This window comes from Penicillium chermesinum, assembly GCF_028974085.1.
Source record: "Penicillium chermesinum strain IBT 19713 chromosome Unknown utg000006l:1.0-2335141.0:1.0-2336784.0, whole genome shotgun sequence".
NCBI classification, from domain to species: Eukaryota; Fungi; Ascomycota; class Eurotiomycetes; order Eurotiales; family Aspergillaceae; genus Penicillium; species Penicillium chermesinum.
This window is the reverse complement of record NW_026695316.1, coordinates 1505486-1531652: the sequence shown is the minus strand read 5'-3', so window position 1 is coordinate 1531652 and position 26167 is coordinate 1505486. Positions and strand designations below refer to the sequence as shown.

At 50.4% G+C, this 26167-nt stretch overlaps 14 protein-coding genes across 14 annotated transcripts; 6 read left to right on the top strand and 8 right to left on the bottom strand.

Moving 5' to 3' along the window:
* Window positions 1–664: 664 nt before the first annotated feature.
* On the bottom strand, window positions 665–2710 carry acuM (gluconeogenesis transcription factor RDS2; the record flags this gene model as incomplete). Its single annotated transcript, XM_058477672.1, has 6 exons — window positions 665–716; window positions 769–959; window positions 1019–1767; window positions 1826–2046; window positions 2416–2438; window positions 2558–2710. The coding sequence occupies 6 exons, from the start codon at window positions 2708–2710 to the stop codon at window positions 665–667; spliced, it is 1389 nt and encodes a 462-aa protein (XP_058328017.1).
* Window positions 2711–3487: 777 nt separating this feature from the next.
* N7468_008375 (uncharacterized protein) lies at window positions 3488–4442 on the bottom strand (the record flags this gene model as incomplete). The annotated part of the gene is made up of 5 exons (XM_058477671.1): window positions 3488–3640; window positions 3710–3814; window positions 3867–4031; window positions 4084–4168; window positions 4219–4442. The coding sequence occupies 5 exons, from the start codon at window positions 4440–4442 to the stop codon at window positions 3488–3490; spliced, it is 732 nt and encodes a 243-aa protein (XP_058328016.1).
* Window positions 4443–5081: 639 nt separating this feature from the next.
* Window positions 5082–5510, bottom strand: N7468_008374 (uncharacterized protein; the record flags this gene model as incomplete). The annotated part of the gene is made up of 1 exon (XM_058477670.1): window positions 5082–5510. One exon carries the CDS (start codon window positions 5508–5510, stop codon window positions 5082–5084), a length of 429 nt encoding a protein of 142 aa, XP_058328015.1.
* Window positions 5511–5552: 42 nt separating this feature from the next.
* N7468_008373 (transcriptional regulator family: Helix-loop-helix) lies at window positions 5553–6410 on the bottom strand (the record flags this gene model as incomplete). The annotated part of the gene is made up of 1 exon (XM_058477669.1): window positions 5553–6410. One exon carries the CDS (start codon window positions 6408–6410, stop codon window positions 5553–5555), a length of 858 nt encoding a protein of 285 aa, XP_058328014.1.
* A 1469-nt stretch (window positions 6411–7879) lies between these two features.
* On the top strand, window positions 7880–9338 carry N7468_008372 (uncharacterized protein; the record flags this gene model as incomplete). Its single annotated transcript, XM_058477668.1, has 2 exons — window positions 7880–7908; window positions 8315–9338. 2 exons carry the CDS (start codon window positions 7880–7882, stop codon window positions 9336–9338), a joined length of 1053 nt encoding a protein of 350 aa, XP_058328013.1.
* Window positions 9339–9779: 441 nt separating this feature from the next.
* Window positions 9780–10785, top strand: N7468_008371 (cytochrome c oxidase assembly protein; the record flags this gene model as incomplete). The annotated part of the gene is made up of 4 exons (XM_058477667.1): window positions 9780–9931; window positions 10099–10168; window positions 10244–10685; window positions 10739–10785. 4 exons carry the CDS (start codon window positions 9780–9782, stop codon window positions 10783–10785), a joined length of 711 nt encoding a protein of 236 aa, XP_058328012.1.
* Window positions 10786–11225: 440 nt separating this feature from the next.
* N7468_008370 (replication factor C subunit 5) lies at window positions 11226–12563 on the top strand (the record flags this gene model as incomplete). Its single annotated transcript, XM_058477666.1, has 6 exons — window positions 11226–11312; window positions 11367–11989; window positions 12048–12216; window positions 12268–12366; window positions 12423–12478; window positions 12533–12563. The coding sequence occupies 6 exons, from the start codon at window positions 11226–11228 to the stop codon at window positions 12561–12563; spliced, it is 1065 nt and encodes a 354-aa protein (XP_058328011.1).
* A 555-nt stretch (window positions 12564–13118) lies between these two features.
* On the top strand, window positions 13119–13672 carry N7468_008369 (uncharacterized protein; the record flags this gene model as incomplete). Its single annotated transcript, XM_058477665.1, has 4 exons — window positions 13119–13168; window positions 13224–13282; window positions 13339–13464; window positions 13581–13672. The coding sequence occupies 4 exons, from the start codon at window positions 13119–13121 to the stop codon at window positions 13670–13672; spliced, it is 327 nt and encodes a 108-aa protein (XP_058328010.1).
* Window positions 13673–13739: 67 nt separating this feature from the next.
* On the bottom strand, window positions 13740–14570 carry N7468_008368 (mitochondrial 54S ribosomal protein uL16m; the record flags this gene model as incomplete). The annotated part of the gene is made up of 2 exons (XM_058477664.1): window positions 13740–13912; window positions 13985–14570. 2 exons carry the CDS (start codon window positions 14568–14570, stop codon window positions 13740–13742), a joined length of 759 nt encoding a protein of 252 aa, XP_058328009.1.
* A 294-nt stretch (window positions 14571–14864) lies between these two features.
* N7468_008367 (replication factor C subunit 1) lies at window positions 14865–18253 on the top strand (the record flags this gene model as incomplete). The annotated part of the gene is made up of 7 exons (XM_058477663.1): window positions 14865–14936; window positions 15046–15070; window positions 15120–15207; window positions 15266–15321; window positions 15378–16084; window positions 16131–17598; window positions 17655–18253. 7 exons carry the CDS (start codon window positions 14865–14867, stop codon window positions 18251–18253), a joined length of 3015 nt encoding a protein of 1004 aa, XP_058328008.1.
* A 302-nt stretch (window positions 18254–18555) lies between these two features.
* Window positions 18556–21023, bottom strand: N7468_008366 (MFS transporter; the record flags this gene model as incomplete). Its single annotated transcript, XM_058477662.1, has 11 exons — window positions 18556–18767; window positions 18827–18951; window positions 19017–19423; window positions 19483–19568; window positions 19623–19744; window positions 19804–19967; window positions 20020–20207; window positions 20271–20497; window positions 20569–20590; window positions 20652–20890; window positions 20995–21023. The coding sequence occupies 11 exons, from the start codon at window positions 21021–21023 to the stop codon at window positions 18556–18558; spliced, it is 1821 nt and encodes a 606-aa protein (XP_058328007.1).
* Window positions 21024–21675: 652 nt separating this feature from the next.
* On the bottom strand, window positions 21676–23269 carry N7468_008365 (putative MFS multidrug transporter; the record flags this gene model as incomplete). The annotated part of the gene is made up of 3 exons (XM_058477661.1): window positions 21676–21812; window positions 21863–23062; window positions 23116–23269. 3 exons carry the CDS (start codon window positions 23267–23269, stop codon window positions 21676–21678), a joined length of 1491 nt encoding a protein of 496 aa, XP_058328006.1.
* A 610-nt stretch (window positions 23270–23879) lies between these two features.
* N7468_008364 (uncharacterized protein) lies at window positions 23880–24409 on the top strand (the record flags this gene model as incomplete). Its single annotated transcript, XM_058477660.1, has 2 exons — window positions 23880–24137; window positions 24188–24409. The coding sequence occupies 2 exons, from the start codon at window positions 23880–23882 to the stop codon at window positions 24407–24409; spliced, it is 480 nt and encodes a 159-aa protein (XP_058328005.1).
* A 68-nt stretch (window positions 24410–24477) lies between these two features.
* N7468_008363 (Zn(II)2Cys6 transcription factor domain-containing protein) lies at window positions 24478–25728 on the bottom strand (the record flags this gene model as incomplete). Its single annotated transcript, XM_058477659.1, has 1 exon — window positions 24478–25728. One exon carries the CDS (start codon window positions 25726–25728, stop codon window positions 24478–24480), a length of 1251 nt encoding a protein of 416 aa, XP_058328004.1.
* Between the last annotated feature and the right edge of the window lie 439 nt (window positions 25729–26167).

The window sequence follows — 26167 nt, the reverse complement described above, 5'->3', positions numbered from 1 at the left end:
TTTGATTTGAACTTCGATTTGACCGCGTACTAGGGACATAGGCTGGGACCTGCCTCCTATCTGTTCCAATGCATTATTACCGGCGCTCTGATTCTTCTTCGATGGAAGTTGTCTCTCTTCAACTTTCGTTCTTCTTGGTACTTTCTCTTGTCCCCTCTCTTCTTATTGGGATTTAAACCCCTACGCTGATTGATTCCCTTGGCTCATGTACGCACATCTATGGATGATACTGGCCCCTTCTCTTCTTTCTCTTCTGATCATTCCTATTTTTACAGTATTTATGATACCCATATTGCTTTAGGTAGCACACCTGAATACTAGACGCTCTTCATCCGAACATTTCTCTTAGGACTCTTCCAAGGTTGTCTACTTGGGAATAAGACGTGTATTTCAAAGCGGCAGAGCACACCAACCTATGTATGGGATTGCAAAGCAGAAAAAACCAAGAAGGTAACATAGCAAAAACCGACCTTTTTTTTTTTCGAGTAGACCCGAGTGTAGTATACAAAAAAGCTGCCAACTATGGATTTCGGAAAGAGGCATGCGACCTTAGGGAATCAAAGAATGACAAGACGAAAACCAGGTATGAAAGCCGTACCAAACTCCCAGAGATTACCCAAGCAGCTGAGAAAAGAAGAGACACCTGATCCAATTGCGACTCGAACTACTTATGTATCCGTTGAGTGGGAAGGAAATTTCCAATGATCAAAGATGGGCTGCGAACGTCAGCGGTGGAGCGGCAAAATGGACAGTGTTAAGAGAACGTACATGTTATGGTTATCACGGCGAATGGTGAACGAGAAGCAGCATTGAATGCCTTCGCCCGACCCATCAGGATTCTTGAGCGTGCAGCTGGTCAGCATAGCTTTCTGAGTATTGTCAAAGGCGATAGCGCCAAATTTCTCCCAATAGCTGACCAGCTGGTCTTCGACAATAATCTCATGGATGGCAAGTTTTCCCTGCAAATCTGTGTCAGCGGCAAGGAAACCAAATAAGGAAGCGCGCGCATATTACTCACATCGCGAAGACTTTCAATCGGCACATCAATCAGCTGCGCCATCTCGTTGTTCCCACGGAAGATCTCGCCCGTTCGCCGCCAACAGCAAGCCGGAATAGCCATACTGGCGAAGACTCGGTCATACTCCATGAGACTGCGCTCAAACCACATCTCGACGAGGATCAGCTCGATATCCGTGAGGCTCTGCATTCTCTCGCGGAACTTGGGCCGGAATTTGTCCAGCTGCCGAAGAATCTTCTGCCGCGATATCTGCTGCATATTCTTTTCCATGTATTGATTGAGTCGAGCATACCCTTTGACATAATTGAAAGGCTTCAGCAGTCCGGCATCATACTTGGCCTTCAGCAGTTTGTTCATGCGCTCCTCGGGCGGGTCTGATCCTGACGGGTCTGCGGCGGTCATGTAATAGGTTTCGCGCGCCTTGTCATTCCCCACGGTAGAGACTGGTCGCTGAATCGGCTCTCCTTGCGCGGTATGTGACGGGGGTGCGAGTTGCGAAGGGCCTGACAGGCCGCTCGGCATGCCCAAGCCACTCATTGAGTTCATCAGGGTAGAGTCGGAGTAAGTGCCCGGAAGCTCATTACTTGGAAAAATAGCTCCATCATCGAGGAGACTGTTGCTGAGAAAATCTCCTAGCAAATTGTACTCGTTGGTCACCTCGGGTGCATTGAACATGTAGGACGGATGAAGGGAGTGCATGTCCTGAAATTGATTTTGTCCACCACTCATCCAGTCATTGTATGGCATCACTAGGACCCCAGGTCAGTTGGGGTTGAATTAAATATCCAAATCCTGTCACAAGCTTACTCTGCTGCCCATCCAGGGCCTGGGTCGGCGTGGAAATGCTGGCGGGCTGGACCGTCGAAGGCGCGATTCCAATCGTACCATCGGAGAGAAGTTGCTGACGGGGAGCATCGGGTACATCGACACCGCGATGGAGACCGGAGACAGGCATTAGGTCATTATTGGACGATCCCTCCTCATCTGCAGCGGAATTCTCCTGGTCGCCACGCCGCTTTGTGGGCTCCCTGGGTTCGTCGTGGCACAGATGCCCAATATTGCGCTTTATACATCGGGTGCAAGGCCGTTCCTAGGTGCGCGAAACTGGTCAGTGGGGACTTGGCTTCACAATTTTCGGCCGACAACCGGTCGCACGGGTTGCGGATGAATTTAAATAGATACGATCGAGAAGGGGAGTCGTACCGAATCGCAAGTCATATGCTGTCCAACGTAACCAAGATCCTTCTGTTAGCCTAACTGTTTCTCTAGAGATTTGGGGGTGGTCTTCCCAGCGCAAGGCTCGGAAGTGCGACTTGCTGCGCTCAAGTCTGCGCAATGGGGGCGAGCAGACGGGAGTGTGGAGGGAATTGCTTAAGCTATTCCGGGGGTTGTCTCACCGAGCGGCGACAATAGACGCATGCTGCAGGGAAGAATCACATTAGCTCAAGCTTCTCATCGCCAAGCGGACCAGAGCCGGATTGCGGTTGTGGATCCCTGTCGCATGCTACGGGCGTATAAAGGGCACTCACCGTGATTCACCTTGCGGCGCTTCTTTGGGCTAGAATGCGTGCCGGTGGTTTCGGACTTGACTGCAGACGAGGGCGAGTCCTTTGCGCGCACATCCTTGGCCGCGTCCGCAGACTTAGACTTGGCAGACGCAGGTCTGTCGGAGCTTGCGCCCTTTTCTGTCATGGTGGTTGTAGGATTTGCTTCACGCAGAATGGCTGCCTGCAGTCATCGCAGAAGGAAGAAAGTTGGTGAAGCGTTGAAACATCCAAGTCGAGTTGCGAAAAGCGGAGACCAAAGACGTGGAAGCCCCTCCCGTTCTGCTCCGCGTGTGGGGATCCCCGAGCTTTTTCCGCAACGTCAGGAGCACTGCGAGGGCCGAGGTTCTAATTTACCGTCGTACTAGTGTTTGGTTTCTAGTCAATGAATCTACGATAGCTCAATCCCTGTCAGTTCAGGTTCGGTCCAGTCTATTATTGTCTCTAGTACATGGCATCGGGCGACCAGCGCCCCTTCTCTGAAGTGGGGTAGTCCCTGGGTATGGCGCAGATCTATGAGCAATGCCATTCGTTAGATCGGACAATCAACTCAGGATCAACTGGAAATTAAACCATTCCGGTCAGAGCGAATTTTGACAGGAACAGCCTCCCTGCGCTTGGTTCGCGCTTCACATGTCGCAGATGAAATTCCCTCGTTCCGTCGCTATAAGCCGGTCATTCGCGGAGGATCTCTGCAATGTTCTTCGTTTTTGAATCCGATCCTTAGTGTTAGACCCCTCGAACGAGCCAGCCCTTCTGCTCGGTATGTTGCTATTATATCTTAATTGAATCACATGCGCGCGAGACGCACGCGACGCGACAATACCGAGGATTGTTGCGTTCCATGTGCCGCAGATCTCGGGCCCGTTTTATAGAACTTTAACAGGTCGATATTCTGTCGAGGTTCTGAATGACTGTCCAAGAATCAATCATTCAAGGAGGAATAGAGATCCAAAGCAGCTTGCGACCGAGTCACAGCGTCACTCAGACCAGCAAGTGGAGCAATATTCGTCTGCATCGATTGTAGATGGCCATGGAGTTGTTTCATCAGTCCTTGAATTTCAGGATCCGCGTCGAGCTAGTTCAAGAGAGAAGATCATTTAGAATATGTGCGTTAAGCAAGACGCCTTGGATTGGAAACACATACCTCGCCTAATGCAGGGCGCGGAGTCTTGCCATCAGCCAGGGCGAAAACATCTGTTGCGTCATGGGATGATACGAACTCATCCAGTTGTCGAAGAACGGGGTGTTCCTGTCGTTCATGTTAGCCAAGATACGAAAAGCTTAGACGTCATGTCCCATACATTTTTGGTCAACCTCTTCCTCTCAGCCTCGGCCCTTTTGGCGTTTTTGTCCATTTCTTGCAGTGCTTTCTTCTCCTCGGCGAGGAGCGCTTCTTCCCTCGCAATCTCGGCTTTCAGGAGAGCCGTGCTGTCTCTCATTGTTGCGATATTTGCCGCTAGGAGCCGCTGTAGATCGGTCAGTATTCCGCTAAAAAGCGACGAATTGGTTCTACCATACATGTTCATCCAATGCAGACTCATAGTCAAAGTGGGCATCTTTGGTAATCGGAGGAAATGGCATTCGTGGCAGACGTTTCCCTAGACTGCTCCAAGTTAGCGACAGCTCAAGCGCGTACTTTCGATGCCAACATACTTCCGCACCACAGCGTGAACTGCAGCTTGTGCCTCGATTCGTTTTTTCTCATTTGAATGGCGCATGATTACAGGGCGTTCAATGGCGTGAAACAAGCCCCGAACCTTGTCCTGGACAGGCTCTGGCAGAGTTGCCCACTTGGATTTGATCGTCTTTTCCGGGACACGACGGACCGAGGGCTTGAGATAGGCATAGTGCTTTTTTGGAGTCGCCCTCCTCGTCATTCTGGTCGGAGCGCTTTCGCTTGGGAGGCATGGTTATATGTTGTGGTGGGGAGATGGAAAAGAGAAGACGCGTCGGGACCTAAACATCAAAAACAGGCGGAGGCAGATCGGCAACCCCAGGCTTAATCAGAGCGCTTGAAGCCCCACATGCCTTGGAGGCCAACACAACGCTGAAGCAAATGAGAATGTAACATTTGAATGAACAGACCTGATACTAGAACACCTTCAAGCACATAATTTCTTGATTGCGATATTTTCCACCAGTTCCTAGTTAGCGCATCATATCAAACAGCTTCTACCAGGTATAAACTACAATGGAAGAATACGGTATGCAGTTTAGGGCGATGTTAAGAATATGGAACAGTCACACTAGCTTGATTCCTGTTTTCATCAACTGCGAAACTTCGAAAATGCGAGGTTTCGGGATGGCAAGGCTACACCAGTGTCATCAAAATAATCGGCGGAAAAAGAAAATCATAAATCAATCGAAAATGCTTGCCCTCGAATATGGTATCTTGTCGTAATGAGAACGCCCACTCGCCTCTCTCCAGGATCGTAGCCCCTTTAAACGCTAAATCGCTTTGAATATGAGGAATTAACAAACGGAAATGTCGTGTCGCTATCAGCATCTGTAATAGATCATCGTGGCATCACAAGGCCATTGATGCCCTTCATATCCGCCAGTTGATTTCGAAGGATTTCATTGCCATGCATGATATCTTCAAGCCAGTCGGCAGCTTGGGTAAGCATGGCACTCTTGCTGAACCCCCCGCCACGGAGACCAGGTACAAGAGAGCAAAGGTCATCAAAGCCCTGTCGAATGAGATTGCGTCGTTTTTGCTCGGAAAGAATATGGTTTGTTCGTTTTTGCTCTTCGGATAGGTTTTCTCGAGGCGCTTTGCTGTTCACTTGGATGCGAGCCTTCTTCGAAGCGTCCGCGGTGGATGTACGGCGGACTTTTGCGTTGCTTGGTGCTCTAGACCTCCGATATTTCGCACTTTCCTCCTCTGACACGGAGTCTTCTTTAATTACTCGTTGTCTTTTCCGAGCTTGGAAGCCCTCGTCCATGTCAGCTTCCCGGTAGAGAGACCGGGGGTAGATCCTGCCACTTCATGAACGGGGGTGGGAGCCCCGAGTGTTTCCGGCGCTGGTCTGGGGTTCGAAACAATCTAGATGATCCAGTAGATCTCGGGTGACAGCCTTGATATCGGGTTGATCGGGCGGCGCGACGTAGCCTTGGTCCATGAAGCTAACATCGGAGCCCCAATGAAGGCCGCGGATCTTGCGGGACGGGTGTTGATCTGCCGGGATGGGGTCTCGCACATCGAAGAGCATTTGCTCGGTATGAAACCCAGTTGGAATTTGCGGGCGAACCGGAGAGGAATTGTGGGTCTGTGTGACTGGTGCCGGCTGTGAGCTGCGGCGGGGATGGTTATTGATTGGTAAAGGCTGCCTAGCGAAGGTCTGCTGAGCCAGTGCGGATCCAAGATCAGGGCCATGGATCCCATCTGGATAAAGCATGGATGCGGCAGCATAGATATCATGATTGGCCGCATTTCCTGCAAGTATGCCAGATTTGTCCAAGCTATGGGGCTGGAAAGAGGGCTGTGGGAGTGAGGTCGTGGATCCTTGGAAGGTTGGAGGCAGCTCATCTGCCCAGTCAAATGAGAGAGAAGAAGATTTTTGTTGCTGAGAGCGTAGCCAAAAGTCATTGTTGAAGTTGTTTGTATTCATGGTCGTGAAGAAGTTATCAAGCATGTTGGATTCGTTATCATCAAGGAGAGATGGCCCCGGGGGTAAAGCGGGAGCTTGCTCATAGGGAGTATCCATGGGGCCGAGGAATGAATCTGGATAAGAGTTAGAGTCGATGTTGGACCAGTCGAGCTCGACTGCCCACTCACAGCCAAAGGGACCTGCCGATGGCGGAGAGTTGCGCCCATTCTGGACCTCAGGACCAGGACCATCCATCTTGCGCAAGTAAGAGACCAAGCTGCAGAATGGAGTGGGGGGTTTGGGTGGGCTTCTCTCGCTCAACGGGAGTGTGCTCTGATACTCAGAAGCAGAGCTGACCAGGAAAAGAGGAACATGCCTTGGCTTTAAACACAGAGGGCATTCAGTGGCTTCCGTGCGCAGATATAGTTATCAAAGGAACCCGGGAGAGTAGAACGCGGCACCAGAACATGAAGATGAGATATGAAGAGAACCACCACAACATGCAAGAAGAAAGCGAGGGTATCCAGGAAGAAAGATCAAAGAGTGGAAGCTGGGGAAATGGAAAGTGGAGTGTTCGTCGAGTAATTGCGGTGATCGCATTTGCTTCTCGTCGTCAAAATCACATGTGAATTTTTCCCGGTCGCGTGACGTAATATGGATACCAAAAATACGCTCTCGTACGGGCCTCCACGTGGGAGTCGAGCGCTGTATCCTGTACCTCCGTGGTACATGACCTGCTCTAGACTTGGATTTCCGACTTCGAGCTGCTGGTCTCCACTCCCCATTGACACGCCCGAGGCTCTTTACACTTCAGCCCTTTGTCGCACGCCTGCATAAGTCCAGTGCTACTTTGCTGCAGGGCTTTCCAAGACAGAGGGGTACACTGGAAGTAGGGAATCTTTGCTCCACGTTCCTCCGAACGTGGCAGGCCCCCCAAATCCCTAAGCCTCTTTTTCTCCTCCGTCTATACCGGTCGGCTCGGCTTCAAGGCTGAGCGGGCGCCGTGTACTGCGTACAATACGGTCTTCTCCCCCAATCCAGCTTCGAGATTCCTTGATTCCGTGGGTCGGGCGCGTCCCCGCAACATTCTAAATCTCACGGATGATCGTCCCATCTTGTTACCATTCCCCGTGTGCCTGAATCTCGGGCCTGGTAGACCGCGGGGTTTCTACCCTTTCAGGAACCGAGGTCGAACCGTTCTGGGGCCTGACGCAGCCCCCCCTACCTAAATTGAATTCCGGTAGCACAGATCCACGATTGATCATAGGGAACAAGCGATTGTGCAGGCCGGCGTTCAATACTACCCAATTTTTCGGCGGCAAGTTTTAGCTGGTTCCCCTCCAGCAACAACCCCTGCCTCCGAAAACCTACCGTTAAGGTCGTCGTGGCTCTGATTGGCGACCGTTCGGTTACCCCTCAAGTGACTTGAATTCAAGTGACCTGAACCGGACAATTCCCCCTTGCGATGCTTATTCTGTCCCGCGGATCATGTCATGAAAGTTCCTGGCACTATGGAACCTGTTGGCCGCTTGAGTCTCCGCAATAGCCATCCCAGAGTCCAGATCCTCAAGCCGTAAGTTACTCAGATCTCTTATCCTGGTACAACCGAGATCTCCATCGGTCTTCTAACGATCTTGGCAGCATCCTCCGTGCTTATGCCTTGGGCTATCTATCGTCAGTCACGCCGAGATTAATCTCTTGTCTCCGGCGCCTTGGAGACCCCAATGAGTCGACGAAACAAAAGTTGCAAAAGGTATGTCAAATGTTACCTTCATGTGTATTTCTTGTCCTTGCCCCCTTCCTTGCCCCCTTCTCCCACAGAGGGGCATATGGTTTGTGAATCCCCCGGGACAGTACATACTGACACAGGAATCTAAATAGCTCGCACGCATTCTAGCTGGGCCTTTACGCATTCATAGCTTCCCAACCTTCTGTGGTGCCTTGACGGGGGGATCAACTTTGCTGCCGGTCTTGTGGTATCGGATATGCGCATTGATCGCTGTCATTTTTTTCAACCGTAACATCCGGATAACTAAGTCTGCTCAACGGTTGACTCAATTTGTTGCCACCTTCCTGTCAGCATGGTTTAGTTTCCAGCTGCTCAACCAAAAGCGCTCATCGCCCCGGCGGGAAACCAGAGCCGATCTGGCCTTGACAAGCAGTGAAGATACCTGCCATGACCTACAAGCCAATCATGCGCCGTTTCAACGGCCGGAGCTAGTTGGTAGGACAATGGATCTCACTCTGTTCACGGTCTGTAGAGCAATTGATGTAATTGCTTGCATCGCTTGGGATCGTTGGTCCCGTCGCCGCAAAGCTCAAAATCACTGGACAGTGGTCGAACGCCTAGCTCCCAGAGTGGCTGACGCTGGAATTTTTGCCATGAGTTCTGCAATCATTATGTGGGCGTGGTTCTATGCTCCCGAAAGATTGCCCCGAACATATGAAAATTGGATTGGGGAGGTCGCCCAGGTAGACTCACGCTTGATCGAAGCCCTCCGCCGTGTCCGTCGTGGTGTCTTCATCTACGGCAAGGATACAAACCAAGGACATCTTCTGGAATCTATGTGCAGAGACTTTGGTTGGCCTGAGAAATGGGGAGACCCATCAAAAACCATACCTATCCCGTGCGAGATGGTACACATGGGCTGCGGCCCTAATTGCGAAAAGCACGCGGTGTCTCGTTTTGCTCGAACTTTCAAGTTCGCCTGTGCAACCTACATCCCTCTGCAGGTGGTTCTGCGCCTGCGGGGAATAAAGTCTTCTGCTGCATTGGGCCGCGCCATATCGGATGCCGCCCAGTCATCTGCATTCCTTGCCTCCTTCGTGGCCCTGTTTTATTATTCTGTCTGCCTTGCTCGAACCCGGTTAGGCCCCAAGATCTTTGACCAGAAGTCCGTCACCCCGCAAATGTGGGACGCTGGCCTTTGCGTCGGCTCAGGATGCCTCATGTGTGGATGGAGCATTCTGGTGGAGAAAGCACGGAAGAGACAGGAGTTGGCGCTATTTGTGGCACCTCGAGCTGCGGCCACGGTGTTGCCACGGTTGTATGATAAGAAAGTATGTCCCAAGCTTCGCATTGCCCGAATACAGATGGTTACACCCACCAGCCATATCCTATCTTGCATGCATCCACTCGATGTACAGCCTATTGCCAATCTTTTTAGTATCATGGGATGCTAACGAATTTTTTTCCCCCAGTATCAATACCGCGAACGATTCGCCTTTTCTATCAGCGCTGCTATCCTTCTCACTTGCATCCGGGAAAACCCCAGCATGGTCCGTGGAGTTTTCGGCCGCATCGCACCGAATGTGCTCAACTAGCTTTTGCCTTCCAGTGTGGCCTACGCGGTAGGTGCTTTCGATGGTTTGTATTATTATAATGTTTAACGGCCTTTCGACCTTCAGTCTTCATGCGGGCCTTGCTGCATAGAGTTAATTAGTATTATCATTAATTTGACGATCGCGATCGTAATAGCTCCTTTGCTACCATCATTTACCACCGTATTCATACTGCTTCCATCTCAAACGTTTGAAATTCTCCCGTTGACGTCCCATCATGATAAACGTTGTGGACCGATAACACTGATCGTGCGATAAAGAGTCACGTGTTGATACTGTCTAATGCGTGCCATCGAGCTCGCCGAGATCAAGATCCTTGACCTCCCAATCATGTTCCCCAGCCTATTACCCTCGTTGGGCCGGTGTGCTCTCACTCGAGGGACTGCAGCCCGCCCGATATCCCTCTGCAAAGGCGCTTTGGAAGCAGAGAAAAGGTATTTCTCAAGAAATTCCTTCTTGCATCAGAAGCAGTACACATCTTCCGCCCCATTCAATTCACCACAATCTCGCCAACGCAATGCCTCAACAATGTGAGATCACTATCTTATGCTATAATATTTTTGATCTGCTTCTGATCTGCTTCTGCCCTGCTTCTGCTTAGGTATTATACTGTCAGCATGGTCCTGGGTACTGTCGCACTCGCTTACGGCTCCGTTCCTCTGTACAAAATGGTGCGCATTCAACTCCTCTCTTGAGAAGCTTCGTTATGAGCGAGAAGTATTGTTGACTCATTCCCCTCGTCTCAGATCTGTCAACAAACTGGTTGGGGAGGCCAGCCGATTCTCACCCACCGAGGCGGCAACGAAGACACGGCGTCCCGAGTGACACCAGTGACTGACTCCCGGCGTTTACGCATCACATTCAACGGCTCCGTATCAGACGTTCTTCCCTGGAAGTTTACCCCGCAACAACGAGAGGTCCGGGTGCTACCGGGTGAGACCGCACTGGCATTTTACACAGCGACGAACAAGGGCCCAAATGACATTATTGGCGTTGCGACCTACAGTGTGACACCTGGCCAGGTCGCTCCATATTTTAGCAAGATCCAATGCTTCTGTTTTGAAGAGCAGAAGCTGAACGCTGGGGAGTCGGTTGATATGCCTGTGTTTTTCTACATCGACCCTGACTTTGCTACGGACCCAAACATGAAGGGTATTGACACAATTACACTTTCTTACACGTTCTTTAGTAAGTGCATCAATTTGGTATGACATTACAGTGGCAGATCTGACGCATAATAGAAGCAAAATATGATGACAATGGAATCTTGAAGCCCATTGCATCTTGATGCCCTACCAGCTATTCCTGGGGGTACTTGCATAGCCAGAAAGCCCCAATTGGTGATCAATAAACAGCTGAAGCTGGCGGCCAAATTGGTTGCATGTAAATCTACAGAAAAAGCTCATATAACTCATCAACACCCCATATGTATCATAAGCCTTTCGAGATGAAATTGGAATTCCAAGCGAGGGATTTAGACCTCTAAATAATTGGTGATGGCGCTCTGATATCAATAATTAGTAGAACCCTAAACTGAGCCATAAGCAGTTGTGTCGTCAATTCCAATGTTATCAATATTCAGGTCCCGTCTACTATGGAAGTTGTGCCAGCAGCCTTCCTGAGTGCACGGGCCATCAATTAAGTGGGCGCGCGTTTTGGACGCGTTTTCACGCTCGCCTTTCCAGTCCTCCACGCCCAACCAAAGACAACCACTCCATTAAGCTTAAGATGGCTCTTCTTGTCGACAAATTGCGCCCTCGGTCGCTTGAATCACTCTCATACCATCCGGAACTCTCAGATCGACTTCGCTCGCTGGTTAGTGACACTTACCGTCAACACCAGATACCAAAAAGCTCACACCGAACATAGGCTCAAAGCGGCGATTTCCCACATTTACTAGTCTACGGCCCATCAGGCGCTGGCAAGAAGACCCGCATCATCGCAACCCTTAAGGAACTATACGGCCCAGGTGTAGAAAAGATCAAGATCGACGCCCGCGTCTTCCAGACCACCAGCAACCGCAAGCTCGAATTCAACATTGTGTCCTCCGTCTACCACCTCGAGATCACCCCCGCAGATGTCGGAAACTACGACCGGGTCGTGGTTCAGGAGTTGTTAAAGGAGGTCGCCCAGACACAACAGGTCGATCTCGCCGCGAAGCAGCGATTCAAGGTCGTCGTGATCAACGAAGCCGACTACCTCACTCGCGATGCACAGGCAGCCTTGCGTCGTACGATGGAGAAATACAGTCCCAACCTCCGCTTAATTCTCCTGGCGAACAGCACCTCCAACATTATTGCCCCCATTCGTTCGCGAACTTTGCTGGTCAGAGTCGCTGCTCCCACTGAGAATGAAATCTGTTCCGTCCTGCGGACGGCTGCGAAGAGAGAGGGGTGGACTGAGGCCGAGGGACTGAACCAGAGGATTGCCAAGGAGAGTGGGCGGAACTTGCGCCGTGCGCTGCTGATGCTCGAGGCTATCTATGCGCAAAAGTTAGTTTCACTGATCGGATTGTTCTGCTCTTAATTTCTGACTCGGATGGTTATCTAGTGAGAAAGTAACCGATAAGACTCCAATCCCGCCCCCAGACTGGGAGGCTCTTATTGCTGTAGTTGCAAATGAGATCTTGGAGGATCGCTCGCCTGCTCGGTTACTTCAAGTCCGTTCGCGGTTATACGATCTTTTGACTCACTGCATTCCTCCAACCACAGTCCTGAAGGCAGGTTCACTTTCTGAATACTTCACAGCAATGTATTAACCGATATATCAGGTCTTGACTTTCAAACTCGTTGAAAAGGTCGATGACGCACTTAAACCGGAAGTCATCAAGTGGTCTGCGTTCTACGAGCACCGAATCAAGCAAGGAAGCGTGAGTCATCGTTACAATTTGTGTTCTAAAACGGAACCAAACTGACTCGCATGCAGAAAGTAATCTTCCATCTCGAGGCCTTTGTGGCCAAGTTCATGCGTATCTTTGAAAGGTTGGTCTCTTGCGACATGGCTACTTTATGTGATTAGTATTAACATAACCATAGTTATTTGATGGGTATGGGCTTTGATTTCTGAAATCCTTTCCAGGAACAAGCTTCAAACGATGAATGACGATTGTATATTATCAAAACAATCGCGGTTCACAATGGAGACACTCGGCGGAAACCTTATTCCTTGCTCGTGGTCTCTGGAAAAATGAGAAACATCTCAACTAGTAATTCCACCCTTATCTTCGCGGCGCATTCAGGTGGTTCTGCGGTCTGTTAGGCGTTCCTCGTTGCGATTGTGGGCAGTATCGCATATTGAACGGCAGGGAAAGCTGGGCTCATTAAATACTCAGCCAAATGAAATTACCTTCATCAAGACAAACTACTATATGCTATAGATGCACGCGTGGGAGAAAAAAAAAAGCTCTTATCCATAAATTGTTTTTCAATGAGAACAGCAAGTAAAATGTCAAAGCGTTGCCTCCGATGAAACGCACTACGTCATCGTAGACGGTTCACTGAACCAGATTCTACAGCTCACCATGCAAGTCTTCTAACATTAACTGTCCACGAATTACAATCAACACCTTGCTAGTCCCTGGAGCCATTGCCGCAATAGATTCTCAAGCTCATCATACACAGGATGTCTGACCCAAAACTTGTTGATATGGAACCTGGTGGAGAGAATACTCAGTAGGAGACCCCCCTCCCGCACTTACAGATGTGACTTTAGCTGACCTCATAAAAGATACGAATCAATTCGCGAGTTCACCATACCTCCTGCCAAACAAACTGGACAGCTTGGTGGTACGTTCATGTTCATATTGACTATCCGCGCCTCTAGATTATTGACCGTGTCTCAGGCAATGCCACGCATACGGAGAGCCTTATGAATACGGATATAAGCCCTCCAGATGACTCGAAGGCCCAAAATGAAGAAAATGAGTTGGCACAGAAATTAGGATTGGGTGCAAAGCAGCCTAGTGAAGGTAAGAAGAACTCATATAAATTATCCTTGGTTTAACTCCTAGTATCAAGGCAAAATTGTGCCATTGGGCTATCGGCCATTCATTCAGGGTTTCACAGCGCTGACTATAATATACAGGGGAACTGAAGTTCGAAGCCTCGGGTGATGCAGAGGCCGCGAAGACCAGAAAACAGCAAGGGTATGGACCCGGCTCTGGGGTCGGCGCATAATTCAACAAAGGGATTTGGCGATGAAGAAAGAGATCATCTCGGTCAATGTACGTAGTGAGCAGATCATTTATTGAGAGGAGGATGGTTCGGAAGAGGTGCTCTGCGGGGGTTTTTCAAGCTTGTCGTTTCCAAGAGGCGGGCTCCTGCGTGCTCGCTTCAGAGATTCAAGAGTAACGCCATTGCCGAGCTTTGTAATTCCGACAACAGGAGGGTCGTCCTTCTTGACAAATTCCCATAGGCCTAGGATATGAATTAGCACCCGTATACTGAAATGAATTACAGACAAATCGTGACCAGAGACGGAAAACGTACCGGGCAGCTTGTGGCCAGCCAATCTGAATGCCTCTCGCGCGATCTTCTCGTGCAGATCTCCCTTCAACTCGAACACAACACGGCTGACGGGCAAACGGGCTGTCCAGTAGTCGAATTTACCCTTACCCTTACCCATACGCTGTTCATTGCCTTTGGTGTATACACCAATGTTGGCGCTGACTCGCTTGTAGAGCTTGTAGTTCATTCCCCTCAAACGTCGCTTGATAGTCTCCTCGGCGATCTTCAATGCCGAAGCGGGCATACGACGGTCGTGGTCCTTCATGCGCAGCCCGAAATCTCCCCACACCACAGTTGTTCCTCGGGTTGATCCACCGGTTGCGACATGTGGCCGACCCTTGGGGGACTTCGACTTCTCGGCAAATTTAGGAGTAAGCCAATCGAAGGCAGGCGAAGTGGTGGAGAAGCATCGTGCCAAAGAGAAGGTCGCCAGTGAACTCGATGGCAAGCCTGCAATCGGAATCAGTTTGGTGGTAAAGGTGAGATATCGGAGATTCAGGGGTGTCATACATGTTGGTCGAGTGCAAGCCGATAGGGGACCGGCAAACATCTTGATCTGAGTGCCCATTGCGGTGAACGGCGACGGTGCGTAGAGGCAACGGGTTGCTTGCTGCGATCTTTCCGACCAACATTTCCATGTCCGCAGGGGCGCTAGTCTCGATGAGGATCAATTAGAGTCACGTGAAAATCGTGTGTCTGAGTCAGCAGGCAGTCACGTCTCTTGTTCCCGTCGCGCGTCACTGAACGAAAGTGGCCCGGCTGCCTGCACTGGCATGAACTTCGCTCGTTCATCCATCTCCAATTCCGGACTGCTTTTTTCTCTCGGAATACTGTAGGCTTGAGATAGCCTTGCCTGCCAGAAATGCCGTCTGATATCCGAAACTTCTTTGGTGGCAAACCGTCTGGCTCATCACCAAATCCTCCGAAGAAAGAGGTAGGCCCTTCCACCCGCAACTTGATTCTCATGCTGAGATTGGAGTCTAATTTCACTGCGACTACCAATTCTTTGTCTTTGAGGCCAAAAGTTAACCTCCATTTTTTAGGATCCACCGGCTGCTCGGAAAAGAAGTATGGCTACTTGATTTCATAATCCCATGCCCGTCTAATAGTTTCCCAGGGAGCCGCAAAGTGGTCGACGATAGTGACGAGGATGAGGAAGCACCCGCTAAAGCTCCGACCCCAAAGCCCAAAGCTAAAGCTCAATTGTCCGTCCCTCTACGGCCCATTATCAAACCTTGACCCGCATCTGACTTCATTGCGTAGGAAGCCCGAAGAGCCAAAAGGAGAGGCCACATCAACCTCGGACTACTTTGCCTCTAGTAAGAAACCTGGAAAGCAAGCGAAGCCCTCGAAAACTGCAGAATCACCAGCAAAGGGTTCAAAAAGCAAGACAACCACATCCCCGCGAAGACCTCAAGAGCAGCATCCAAGAAAGTATCCAAGATCATTGACGAGGAAGACCTTGGTGGAGATGATATTTACGCTACAGAATATGCGAAGCCTGGCAAAGGCGAGGATGACTACGTCGCAGGCGATAGTGACGACGATGATGATGACTTCGAGGTTCTCGAAGTCAAGCCAGCCACTGCAGCATCCAAGAGGTCTCAGAAGAAGCAAACTGTCACAGACGAAGACGATGACGTTGTGATGGATGACCTACCGCAGTCAATCCCTAAGACTACAAGGCCCGGTCGCAAGCGCAAGTCCGAGGCTCTGCTGGATGAGGATGAAGACGAAGATGATTCAAAGGCAAAGAAGCCAGCTTCACGGGCCAAGGCTACCAAGACTACCGCGGCCCCCGCCGCGAAAAAGGCAAAGGCCAGCCCAAAGAAGAAAAGGAGGAGGAGCCCGAGAACCCAGAAATCAAAGCCATTTTCGACCGTATCCCACTCATCAAGCCCCCCATCCCCGCCCCCCGAAAGCGAAAAGAAGAAATGGACATTTGGAGCTCAGCAATCCCGAACCCCACCTCCCGGTGGCAATAAGGAGATCCCTCGTGGCGCAGAAAATTGTCTTGCTGGCTTAACATTCGTTTTTACCGGTGTCCTCGAAACTCTCGGCCGCGAAGAGGGCCAGGCATTAGTGAAAAAAATATGGTGGCAAGTGTACAGGAGCACCTAGCAAAAAGACCAGCTTTGTCGTGCTTGGCGGCGATGCTGGACCATCGAAGCTCAAGACGATAGCTCAAAATAATCTCAGGACAATTGACGAAGATGGTCTTTTTGAACTTATCCGACAAATGCCTGCCAATGGAGGCTCTGGAACTGCCGCAAAAAGTTATGAAGCCAAGCAGAAAGCCGAGGAGGAAAAGATGCGCGCCGAGGCAGCCCAAATCGATGCAGAGGAGAAGAAGCAGCAGGCCGCAAAGCTTGCCGCTGCAAAGCACACCAGTCCTGCTAAGGGTGCCTCCCAATCTACACAGCCCAAGCCTGCCAGTGACGAGTTATGGACAACCAAATACGCACCGACTGCTACCAGCATGATCTGTGGCAACAAGGGCCTCGTGGAGAAACTCCAAAACTGGCTGCGTAATTGGCACCAAAATGCGAAGAACAATTTCAAGGTTGCTGGCAAAGATGGTAGTGGTACTTTCAGGGCGGTCATGATTCATGGCCCACCCGGCATTGGGAAGACAACAGCAGCGCACTTAATTGCAAAGTTGGAGGGCTTTGATATCATTGAAACCAATGCCAGTGACACAAGAAGTAAGAAGCTTGTTGAATCTGGTACTCTTGGCGTTCTCGATACCACCTCCTTGCAAGGATATTTCGCTGCGGACGGCCAGCAGGTCGAGAGAAGCAAAAAGAATGTCGTTTTGATCATGGATGAAGTGGATGGCATGTCAGCCGGTGACCGTGGTGGTGTGGGGGCAGTCGCTGCAATTGTAAAGAAGACCAGCATCCCCATCATCTTAATTTGCAACGACCGAAGACTGCCCAAGATGAAGCCATTCGACTTCATTACATATGATCTTCCCTTCAAACGTCCTACTGTCGACCAAATCCGTGGCCGACTTTCAACAATCTGCTTCCGCGAGGGCATCAAAATGCCAGCTCCAGCTCTTGAAGCCCTGATTGAAGGGACGCATGCCGATATCCGGCAAGTAATTAACATGCTGTCTGCCGCGAAGTTAGATCAAAAGAGCCTGGACTATGATACGGGCAAGGAAATGTCAAAGGCTTGGGAGAAGCATGTCATTCTGAAGCCATGGGATATTGTTAGCAAGATCCTCAGTGCTCAGATGTTCGGTCGCACTTCAAAATCGTCATTAAATGACAAGATTGAGCTTTACTTCAACGACCATGAGTTCAGCTATCTCATGCTGCAAGAAAACTACCTCAAGACCCGGCCTGCTATCGCAGGACAATTCCAGGGCAAGGAACAGAAACTGAAAGAGCTAGAACTTGCAGAGCAAGCGGCCGCGAGCATCAGCGATGGCGATCTTGTTGATCGCATGATCCACGGAACTCAGCAACAGTGGAGTTTGATGCCAACCCATGCTTGTTTCAGCTTTGTTCGACCTGCCAGTTTCCAGTATGGGAACATGAGCCAGCGCCCGACGTTTGCCTCTTGGCTGGGTCAAAACAGTAAACAGAGTACGTGACGGTCCCTTCTATATTTTTGGTAGCTGCCTAACCAATGTGAACCTTAGCCAAACTTTCGCGATTCGTCAAGGAAATCCAAGGCCACATGCGTCTCCGCACTTCTGGAAACCGTGACGAGATTCGACAGCAATACATGCCATTGCTTTGGGACAAGTCTGTCCGCCGGCTGCAGGAAGAAGGCAAGGACAGTGTTGAGTCCGTCATTGATTTCATGGACTCTTACTTCCTGACCCGTGACGACTTCGACGCGATGCTGGAACTGGGACTTGGGCCAATGGATGAGAGCAACGTGAAGCTCGAGTCACAGACAAAAGCCACCTTCACACGTGTGTACAACCAGCGCTCTCACCCACTGCCTTTCATGAAGGCCAGTAATGTGACTGCGCCAAAGAAGGGAGCGAAGGAGAAGCCGGACATCGAAGATGCTATTGATGAATCGGATGAAGGGGAAGTCGTCGAGGAGGCCAAGGACGATGAAGATGAGGAGCTTGACTTGAAGAAGGATAAGTACGTGAGCCAGCCGAAGAAGAAGCCCGCAGCGAAGGGCAAGGCTGCGAAGAAGGGAAAGAAGGCAGTGGAGGATGATTTCATTGATGATAGTGAGGAGAAGCCGAAGAAGGGACGTAAAGGCAAGGCCAAGGCTTGAGGCCACATAACTGTACGATACATTTTCCTGCTTCCAAGTTCTTTGCCCGTACATTTGGCATTAGGCCCAATACAAGAAAGCCATTGATTAAGTTGATTTTCCCAGATCTGGGTCGTGTCTCTACCTAGTGGTAGTGGTAGTCATGCCATTGAATCTATATATCCTGGTCGCCGTGATGTCGTGTTCGCCCTTCCAAGGGTTCAATTCCCGTTTCTTCGCGCATTTATAAATACCCTTCCTATCTATATGTTCTTCTTGGCCCCTATCCTTGCGGTACTCGTGTTTCGCCAAGGTTTTGATTCTTATCTGGACTCTCCAGTCACTGTTTCTGCGTTCTTCTTTCGACCCAGCACGTGAATGCCACGATGCTTCTCTGCCCACTTCTTTCCTTCCTCTTGAAGCCGTGCATCATCATCGCGCTTCAGACTGTAGCTGCGAACGAAAAACACAGTGATGAAAAACGAGCTGCAACAACAGGCCACCATGAAATAATAGATGTTGTGAATCCCATTGGCTGTCGGCTAATTAGCATGGAATGCACCGGATAATCAACGTCACCGTTGGGGTACTCACTATATGCCTGAATGGCAGCAGAAGCTTGTGCGGGAGTCAAATTCAAGGATGGCGAATTAATATTGGTCGGATCCGAGATGATAGATGTTAAGACATCGCCAGGCACAACGCCCATCAACTGAGTCCTTGGTGTAGCAAGTTAGAGGGTCGTTGCGGAGAGAAGAAGAGGACCATGTGGATCAGCTCTTACCGGGCTGTATTATTCAATATGGCGCTGCAAGCAGCCAGCGCGATTGTGCCACCCAGCACCCGGACGAAGTTCCGCGTTGCAGTGACAACGGCCATCTCTTTTCTCTCCACGCTAGCTTGCAGCGCTATCAGGTTTGTCTGGAGCGTCTGGCCAGAGCCGACAGCACTCAAGATCTGATAACCCACCAGCTTGGCGGTAGAGGTAGTTGACGATATAGTGGAGAGCAGCCCGCACGCAATAGCCCAGATGGCAAAGCCGGCCCACAGACAAACCGTGTAGTTCCCTGTTTTCGAGACGATGAAGCCAGATACAAATGAAACGAAACTTTGGACGAGAATGAGCGGGAGGAGAAGGACGCCTGATCTCACCGGGGATGCAGAGTAGACAACTTGGAAGAATTGGGGAAACTGCAATCAGTCAGCACTTCAAGTTCCTTAGACCATCAATCTTAACTCCCAAGACGCACATAGTATAGGTTGGTGTAGAACATGAACCCTGTGAAGAATGATCCTGCCAAAGCACCGGAGACGGTGCCGTTCTTGAAAATGTGCACTGTAGCCAAAATGATCAGCTCCGCGCCCTTATCTTTTTGGGGTTGAGACATACTGGGAATAAGAGGAAGAGCGGCATATTTCAGTTCCACCACGATGAAGACGCCTATAAAGACGACGCCAATCACCAGAGGGGCGATGACGCCCGCTGAATTCCAGGCGTATTGGGTACCTCCCCTACATGTAAAGTAAGCTCCATTCCTCAATACTATGGGCCTCGAGCGTGTCCCGCTTACCAAGAGATAGGCAGGAGGATAAGGACGGATGCAATGAACATCGTCACACATCCAAGGTAGTCAATTTGCTTGAATCTTAGCTTGCGATTACCCTTCACGCGCTTGAGGGGAAGAAAGAAGATAACCACGAGAATCGACACAGCCGTTATAGGGATATTGATATACTGGCGTTGATTAATTGGCCTGTCAAAACCGGCGGCCAGCAAGGGAACTTACGAAGCACCATCTCCAGGATACCTTCTCCGTGAAAACACCACCGACCAGAGGACCGATGGAATTTGACATCGCTACGACGACTCCAATCACGCCTTGGTACGTTCCACGCTTTTCAAGAGAGACAACATCAGAGACAGCAATCATGACAGCTGTCAGAATGCCGCCACCTCCGATTCCTGAGATAGCGCCTGTTCGTTCAAGGTTTAGCTTTCCCCCTTCCCCAGACTCGAGGGCGCACGAGGCAGACTTACGGAAAACGATAAGCATGATCATGCTAGTCGAGACAGCACATAGGATGGAGCCGAACAGGAAGATGCTCATACTTGTCAGCAGAATGACTTTGCGACCAAAAATGTCCGAGAGGCGCCCATAAAGAGGCTGGCAGGCCGTGGAAGTGAGCAGGTACGCTGTTCCGACCCATGACTCGATAGAGGCATCGTTGAAGACACGCCCCAGCGTCGGAAGAGCGGTCGAGACACTGGAATGCAATGGTGAGCATGACACTTCGACCTCGCAGATAGCTTTTCTTTCCAATCGCACTTCTCTTACATGGTTTGATCTAGTAGGGCACCTACATTTGCTGGGTTAGTACTAGTTTTCCCGATCTCTCGGACGGCCCCCGTAGAACTTACAAAATAGGGCACAGCTCAAACCGACGAAAACAACCAGTACTTGCTTGAACGGCAGAAGGTTCGTTTGATCTTGTAATTGAGTTCTCTCGTTCACTGGCTCAGCGGGAGGCGATTGTGCCTCGAGCTGGCCAGGCTCGCTGTGCTGCTCGGCAATATTTACTTTGACCGAGGGCGCTGCTTCAGCAGGAGAGGAACCACCACGGTCTGAGTGAGGCGGGGGCGAAGAATGCTTGTCCATGCTTCAAGTGGGTCATTAAGCGCTCGGCAAAGACGGTGCAAGAGTTCAATCTATACTTAAGAGGAAATTACAAGATTGCATTCAAGACTAATGGCCTCTACGCACCCGAACGGAGAGTGTATGCGCGTATGCATTAGTAAAGAGTTTTCACCAATTTGGACGGAGATATCGGCATTAGGCACAAGGAGGATTCTGTCGAAATGTCCCCATTCCCCTCTTCTCAGTTGGTCCCCATCCAATCTGCAGCCTGTTTTGCCCCAATGCGAAGCGGCGCCTGCCGAATCGGAGCCCCACCGGCCCCGGCCCCGGCCCTGCACCGGCTTTATCCAGTTTCGAACAATGGGCGGAGTGCAAGAGAGGCCCGGAGCTTTCTAGAGATAGGGGGACCCCTCAGTCCCGTTGTGCGAAATCCCAACTTGGCTAAGGATGCTTCAAAAGTATATCTAAACCCTAGACTGACTGCCGCCGAAGTAGTCAACTCTTCCTTCGTTTCTATTCTTAATAGGGAAAGAACAAGCTTAATGAGAAGTTTGAGCATAAAGTCGGGCACTAGGTCATCAATTGGATTTGAATGTTTGCGATTACTTGTGTTTTGTATTTATTTATTTATTGATATTAATTTTTTTTTTTAAAAGAATAGTTAGACGGGGTACTGTATCTGGGATGGACCTGCAGGAAGCTTACGATCTTAGTCTAACACGATACCTATTCTAGAATTGTGGCTGAGCTACATACAAAGCCCCAAGGTTCAAGCCTCGGAAGACCTGAAATAGCTCCGAGTTCTCTCTAGGCGCTGGAGGCAGCTTGCGACTTCTGATTTTCCATCTCTTTCCGCCACGTCGCACCGTATTTCCATTGCGTGAGAGGACCGATCAATGCGAGCAATTGTACTCCAGCGCAGATGGTGAAGGTCGCGCCAGCCCCTACGGAGTTAATCAACGGCATCACAAAGCTTGTTCCGCCCGCAGCGAACAAACATCTGGCGAGGTTGACACTGGCACTAGCTGCGGCACTTCGCTCGGGAAGATGTCAACAAGGTAGGTCGATATGATGGTTTGCATCGAAATAACGGTCCACCCGGTGATAAAGGTTGATATGATAGGCACCGCGATGTGAACCGTGAAGTTGATGGTCCAGCCGAACAGGATAATCGATAAGCATTGAAGGCAGGAGTAGATAGGAACCAGGCGGAAGCGGGCTTTCTCCAGAGGAAATTCAGTCTCCTCTGTTCGAGCTGAGTTCCCTTGTCCGGACTCCAGGGTTGCGGCTGCCCGAAGGTCGAGTTTGCGCTTGATGTTGCGGTAATCGAGGTTCATGATTCTTCCTGCAATCAGGGTTCCCACCATTGAGCCCACTCCGTTCGCAATAAAGGTGAGACCGATGTGGATCTCGCTTAACCCATACTTGTCCTTGAACAGAGAGGACATGGCAGTAATGCTCATCTGCCACACAGCGTAATAGACAGCGAGAAAGACGACGATGGGTGCGGCCTGCTTGCTGACCAGAATGCGGAAGGGGCCAGTCACATCAATCCTCTTTCGAGGCGCAAGATCAGACGGTGACGTCTCCGGATCCCACTCGACCTGCGTGAGCTTCGCGTACGTACTCAAGGGAAATTTCGCCACGAAGTTCGATGGCACACGACTTCCGTTTCCAACCACAGACCTCAAAGTCTCGGGCAGGAATATAAGCAGCACGATGAGGAAGGAGCCACTGTAGATGGCCAGGAACCAGAAGATAGATCTCCATCCGAGCGTCCCTGCTAAGGCGCCTCCAATAACGGGCCCTACCGCGACTGGAACCAGGAGCCCGGCCTGGAAGATGCCCATGAACCCTCCTCGATCTGCACGGGTTGTAATGTCACCGACTACCCCAGAGCCAATCGCAATTGTGCTCGCACTCCCTGTACTTTGAAGGCATCGAAGAACAATCAAAGTGGCATAATTTTTGGCTTCCGCAAGCCCAATGCAGGCTCCCAGGAATACAACGAATGTGAAAGCGTAGGCAATCCGGCGTCCTCTGACGTCCGATACAGGCCCCCAGAAGCTGGGTGCGATTCCTTGGAAGATAAGGTAGGAAGTCACGGTCAAATTGATCAATTCCAACGAGACGTTCAAGTTGTCTGCAATGGTCGGAAGAGCAGGAAAGTAAATGTTGGATGCGAATCCAGAGACTGGGAGGCATTAGCTGGGAGGCATTTCGCTGAAGGGAGGCGGCGCAACGTACAAGTCGCAGCTGTAGAGACAATGGCGATTATCAGCCACTGCTGCCTCCGGTCGAATATCGTAAATGGGGGCTCGGGAGAGGAAGGCGCCGGTGCTGGCGTTACGGCTGTAACGTTTGTTTCTGATTGCTCTTCGTCTCCGTCTTTGATGCGCATGGTAGGGGGCCTTCAATCAAGATGTGTATGAATGGAAAGCATCGAAGGAGGACATTTGCGCCGGGGTTTTAAATGTTTCTGGGACTGAGCAATGTTGAGGCGAACTATCTGTGCCACCGGAGTTGAGCGGAGTTGAGAGGAACGGAGTTCAGTGGAGCGGAGTTGAGCGCCTCTAGAATGCCCCCCCCCCGGACGATCTATACGCAATGGGTGATGTACTAATAAAACTTGCTAGTATTTATTTCCTGACAAAACGAGATCCTTGACTCGAATCCAACCCTTTTGAGTTCCGTGGGTATTTATTTTTCTATTTCACATCCTTCAATAAATGAACCTTTGCTGATCAGAAAGAGGACCATTCCAACCCTACCTTGCTCCATCACCTAGTCCTCTGGAAGGAGAACCATAAGATAGGATTGGAAAAGTTGCTTGGAGATTCTGCTTCAAAAAAAATCCCATATGTCTTCTCCAACTCCCCCCCGACTTCGGGCAGCATTTTGCCATCCTGAATTTGGATTGGATGTCGATATTGATCAATGCGGTCCAAGACACCACAGAAGGCAAATCTTTCATTGCGAATCTGACTCGTTGGAACAACTCTATACATGAAATGGATCCTCGCCCTTTGACCATATTTTCCACACTCGCGTTGAGCATCGGCCAACCTGAACTTGAGGCCCACAAACCCTTTTCTGACCTCATTGCCCCCCTGGGGACATTTGAGATGGGATCACCAGAGGTGCAGATCGATTCTCGGTTTGCTGTGGATAAGAAAGATGTCATAGTTTGCAAGACACGATGGTCTGCGACAATGGGAAACTCGCTAGAGCAGATCTTGAGAGCGAACAAGATTGATACCGTGATTATTGTATGTGATTTCTTAGCTGCCCGGTGTCGGTACTAACCTTGCATGTCTAGTCTGGGTTGAGTCTTTCTGGGGTGGTCATGAGTACAGTCTATCGACTGTTTGACCTGGACTTCCGAGTTTTTGTGATCACGGATAACGTGATAGAGCTGCCTGTAGGGCAGACAGCCGGATTTTCGAAAGTCATATGCGAGATGCTACTTCCGAAAATGAATCTCAAGGCCATCTCTCTCGACGAAGCTCTTTGGGCGTTAGAATTAGCAAAGACTCGTTAGATTTCATCGTTGCCTGATCTCGTATCTTCGTCGATTCTATTTAAGCCGGTCAATTCTACTTTGTAGGCTTAGACGCCGTGGGTAATGCTCGTGACTGCATAAAGCATGGCTCCGTATTCATCCACATCCTCGAGCCAATGATTGACTCTTTTGCGCCTTTCCATCTCCTCTGCGGCATCCATATCAGCAGGAATGGGCCATAGCTCGTCGATCGTCAAGCGCTCCGGCCATTCCACCAAATGAACATTATACAGATGCTTCCATTCGGCCCGTGTTCCAGCTTGCCAGAGGTATTTACCCGCTGGAGCAGGGAGACCCTGTAGTTCCGTACCAAGGAAGGTAGGCAAGTTCTCTTGGGAAGAGAGAACACTGTCGAAAAGGTACATGACGTAAAGGGTGCGACGCTTTGCCTCAGTAACAATCCACTCTTCCCACAGCGGGGAGGAATGATCGTTATCTGCAATGCACGTGAGACCCTTCTTGGCCGCCAGAGTTGCGAGGGCCTGCAAATCCATCATTGCTTGGCGCAGCTGGTTATCGGGTGTTTGGCCCAGACGGAAGAATAGAACAAGCATGTAGAGTAGGAAGGCTTGAAACGCACCCAGCAGATCGATCGCCTCATATTCATTGCGTTTATCACAGATAGTCCGCATCTCGTCCCAGATCACCCTGCTGAGCGCATTCTCACTACCCGGCACGCCCCAACTCTGGAGCAGACCCAAGCATACGACGAGGGGCGAGTCGCCGTGCACGTGCAGACCAGAGAGTTGCGCAGGGTGAATGAATGGCACCAAATGGCGGCCACGGACTGAAATGGCCGCGTATGACTCGAGGTTTCGCGATATCAGTGCCGTGACAGCAGGCGGATATGACTTGACGGCTTGGCCTGGCACTGGAATGTAAGGATTCATCCAGCGAGCGGTGATATCATCCGCATTAATGGGGCAGGACAGCTTCAGAGCCGAGAAATTTGTATCCATTTTGGCAGTGCTTGGTAGAAGTAGAGGTGGGCAAAGAGAAGCAGTCTGCTGAGAGTGAAAGGAGACTGGAGAGCTCGAGGATGAATGTCTTGAGGGCAACACGGTGCGCATGTTTGAAGGCTTCAGCATGGTCGATGCTGAGGTCGGAGATTCGGTTCCACCACTATTGGCAGGTGCTGTCCTTTCATTCTTGACGATTGTTGCCTTTGGGTACACACAACGGATGTTCCGTTCCCAGCACCTCGTACAGCCTCCCGGCTGCCGGTCACATTTAGCCTTGGTGATTGAGCATTCCTGGCAAGACCTTTGCCGTGAGACCGCATACCGTGGACGCTCCATGGAACCGGCTCAGCGCCAGGCCCTCAGTGATATGCTGGAAATGCTGACCTTGATCACTTGGGATTAGCGAATGACATACGGGGGATACAAAGGACGGTAAGATGCAGGGAGCAGAGTCAATGATATCCGGCGTTTAAGCGTGATCCTCTGGTACGAATAGATCGGTAAATGTTGACCGCCTGCTGGTTCTACGGTATCTGCCATCGATAAGCGGGACCTGGGCTGTAGACGAGGCCACGCTCGAAATCTTTCAGCTTAACCTAATCTACTATTTGTCGGCACCTGGTAATTCTGCGTTTGTTTGTCCACAATTTTTTTACGAAGCAAGAGTCCATATAAGCAGCAAGACCTGGAATCAAACCTACCTGGTAGCCACAGCTTCAAGTTACTCTATTGAATAACCTTAGACGCAACACGTTTCTCTCAGATTATGATTTCC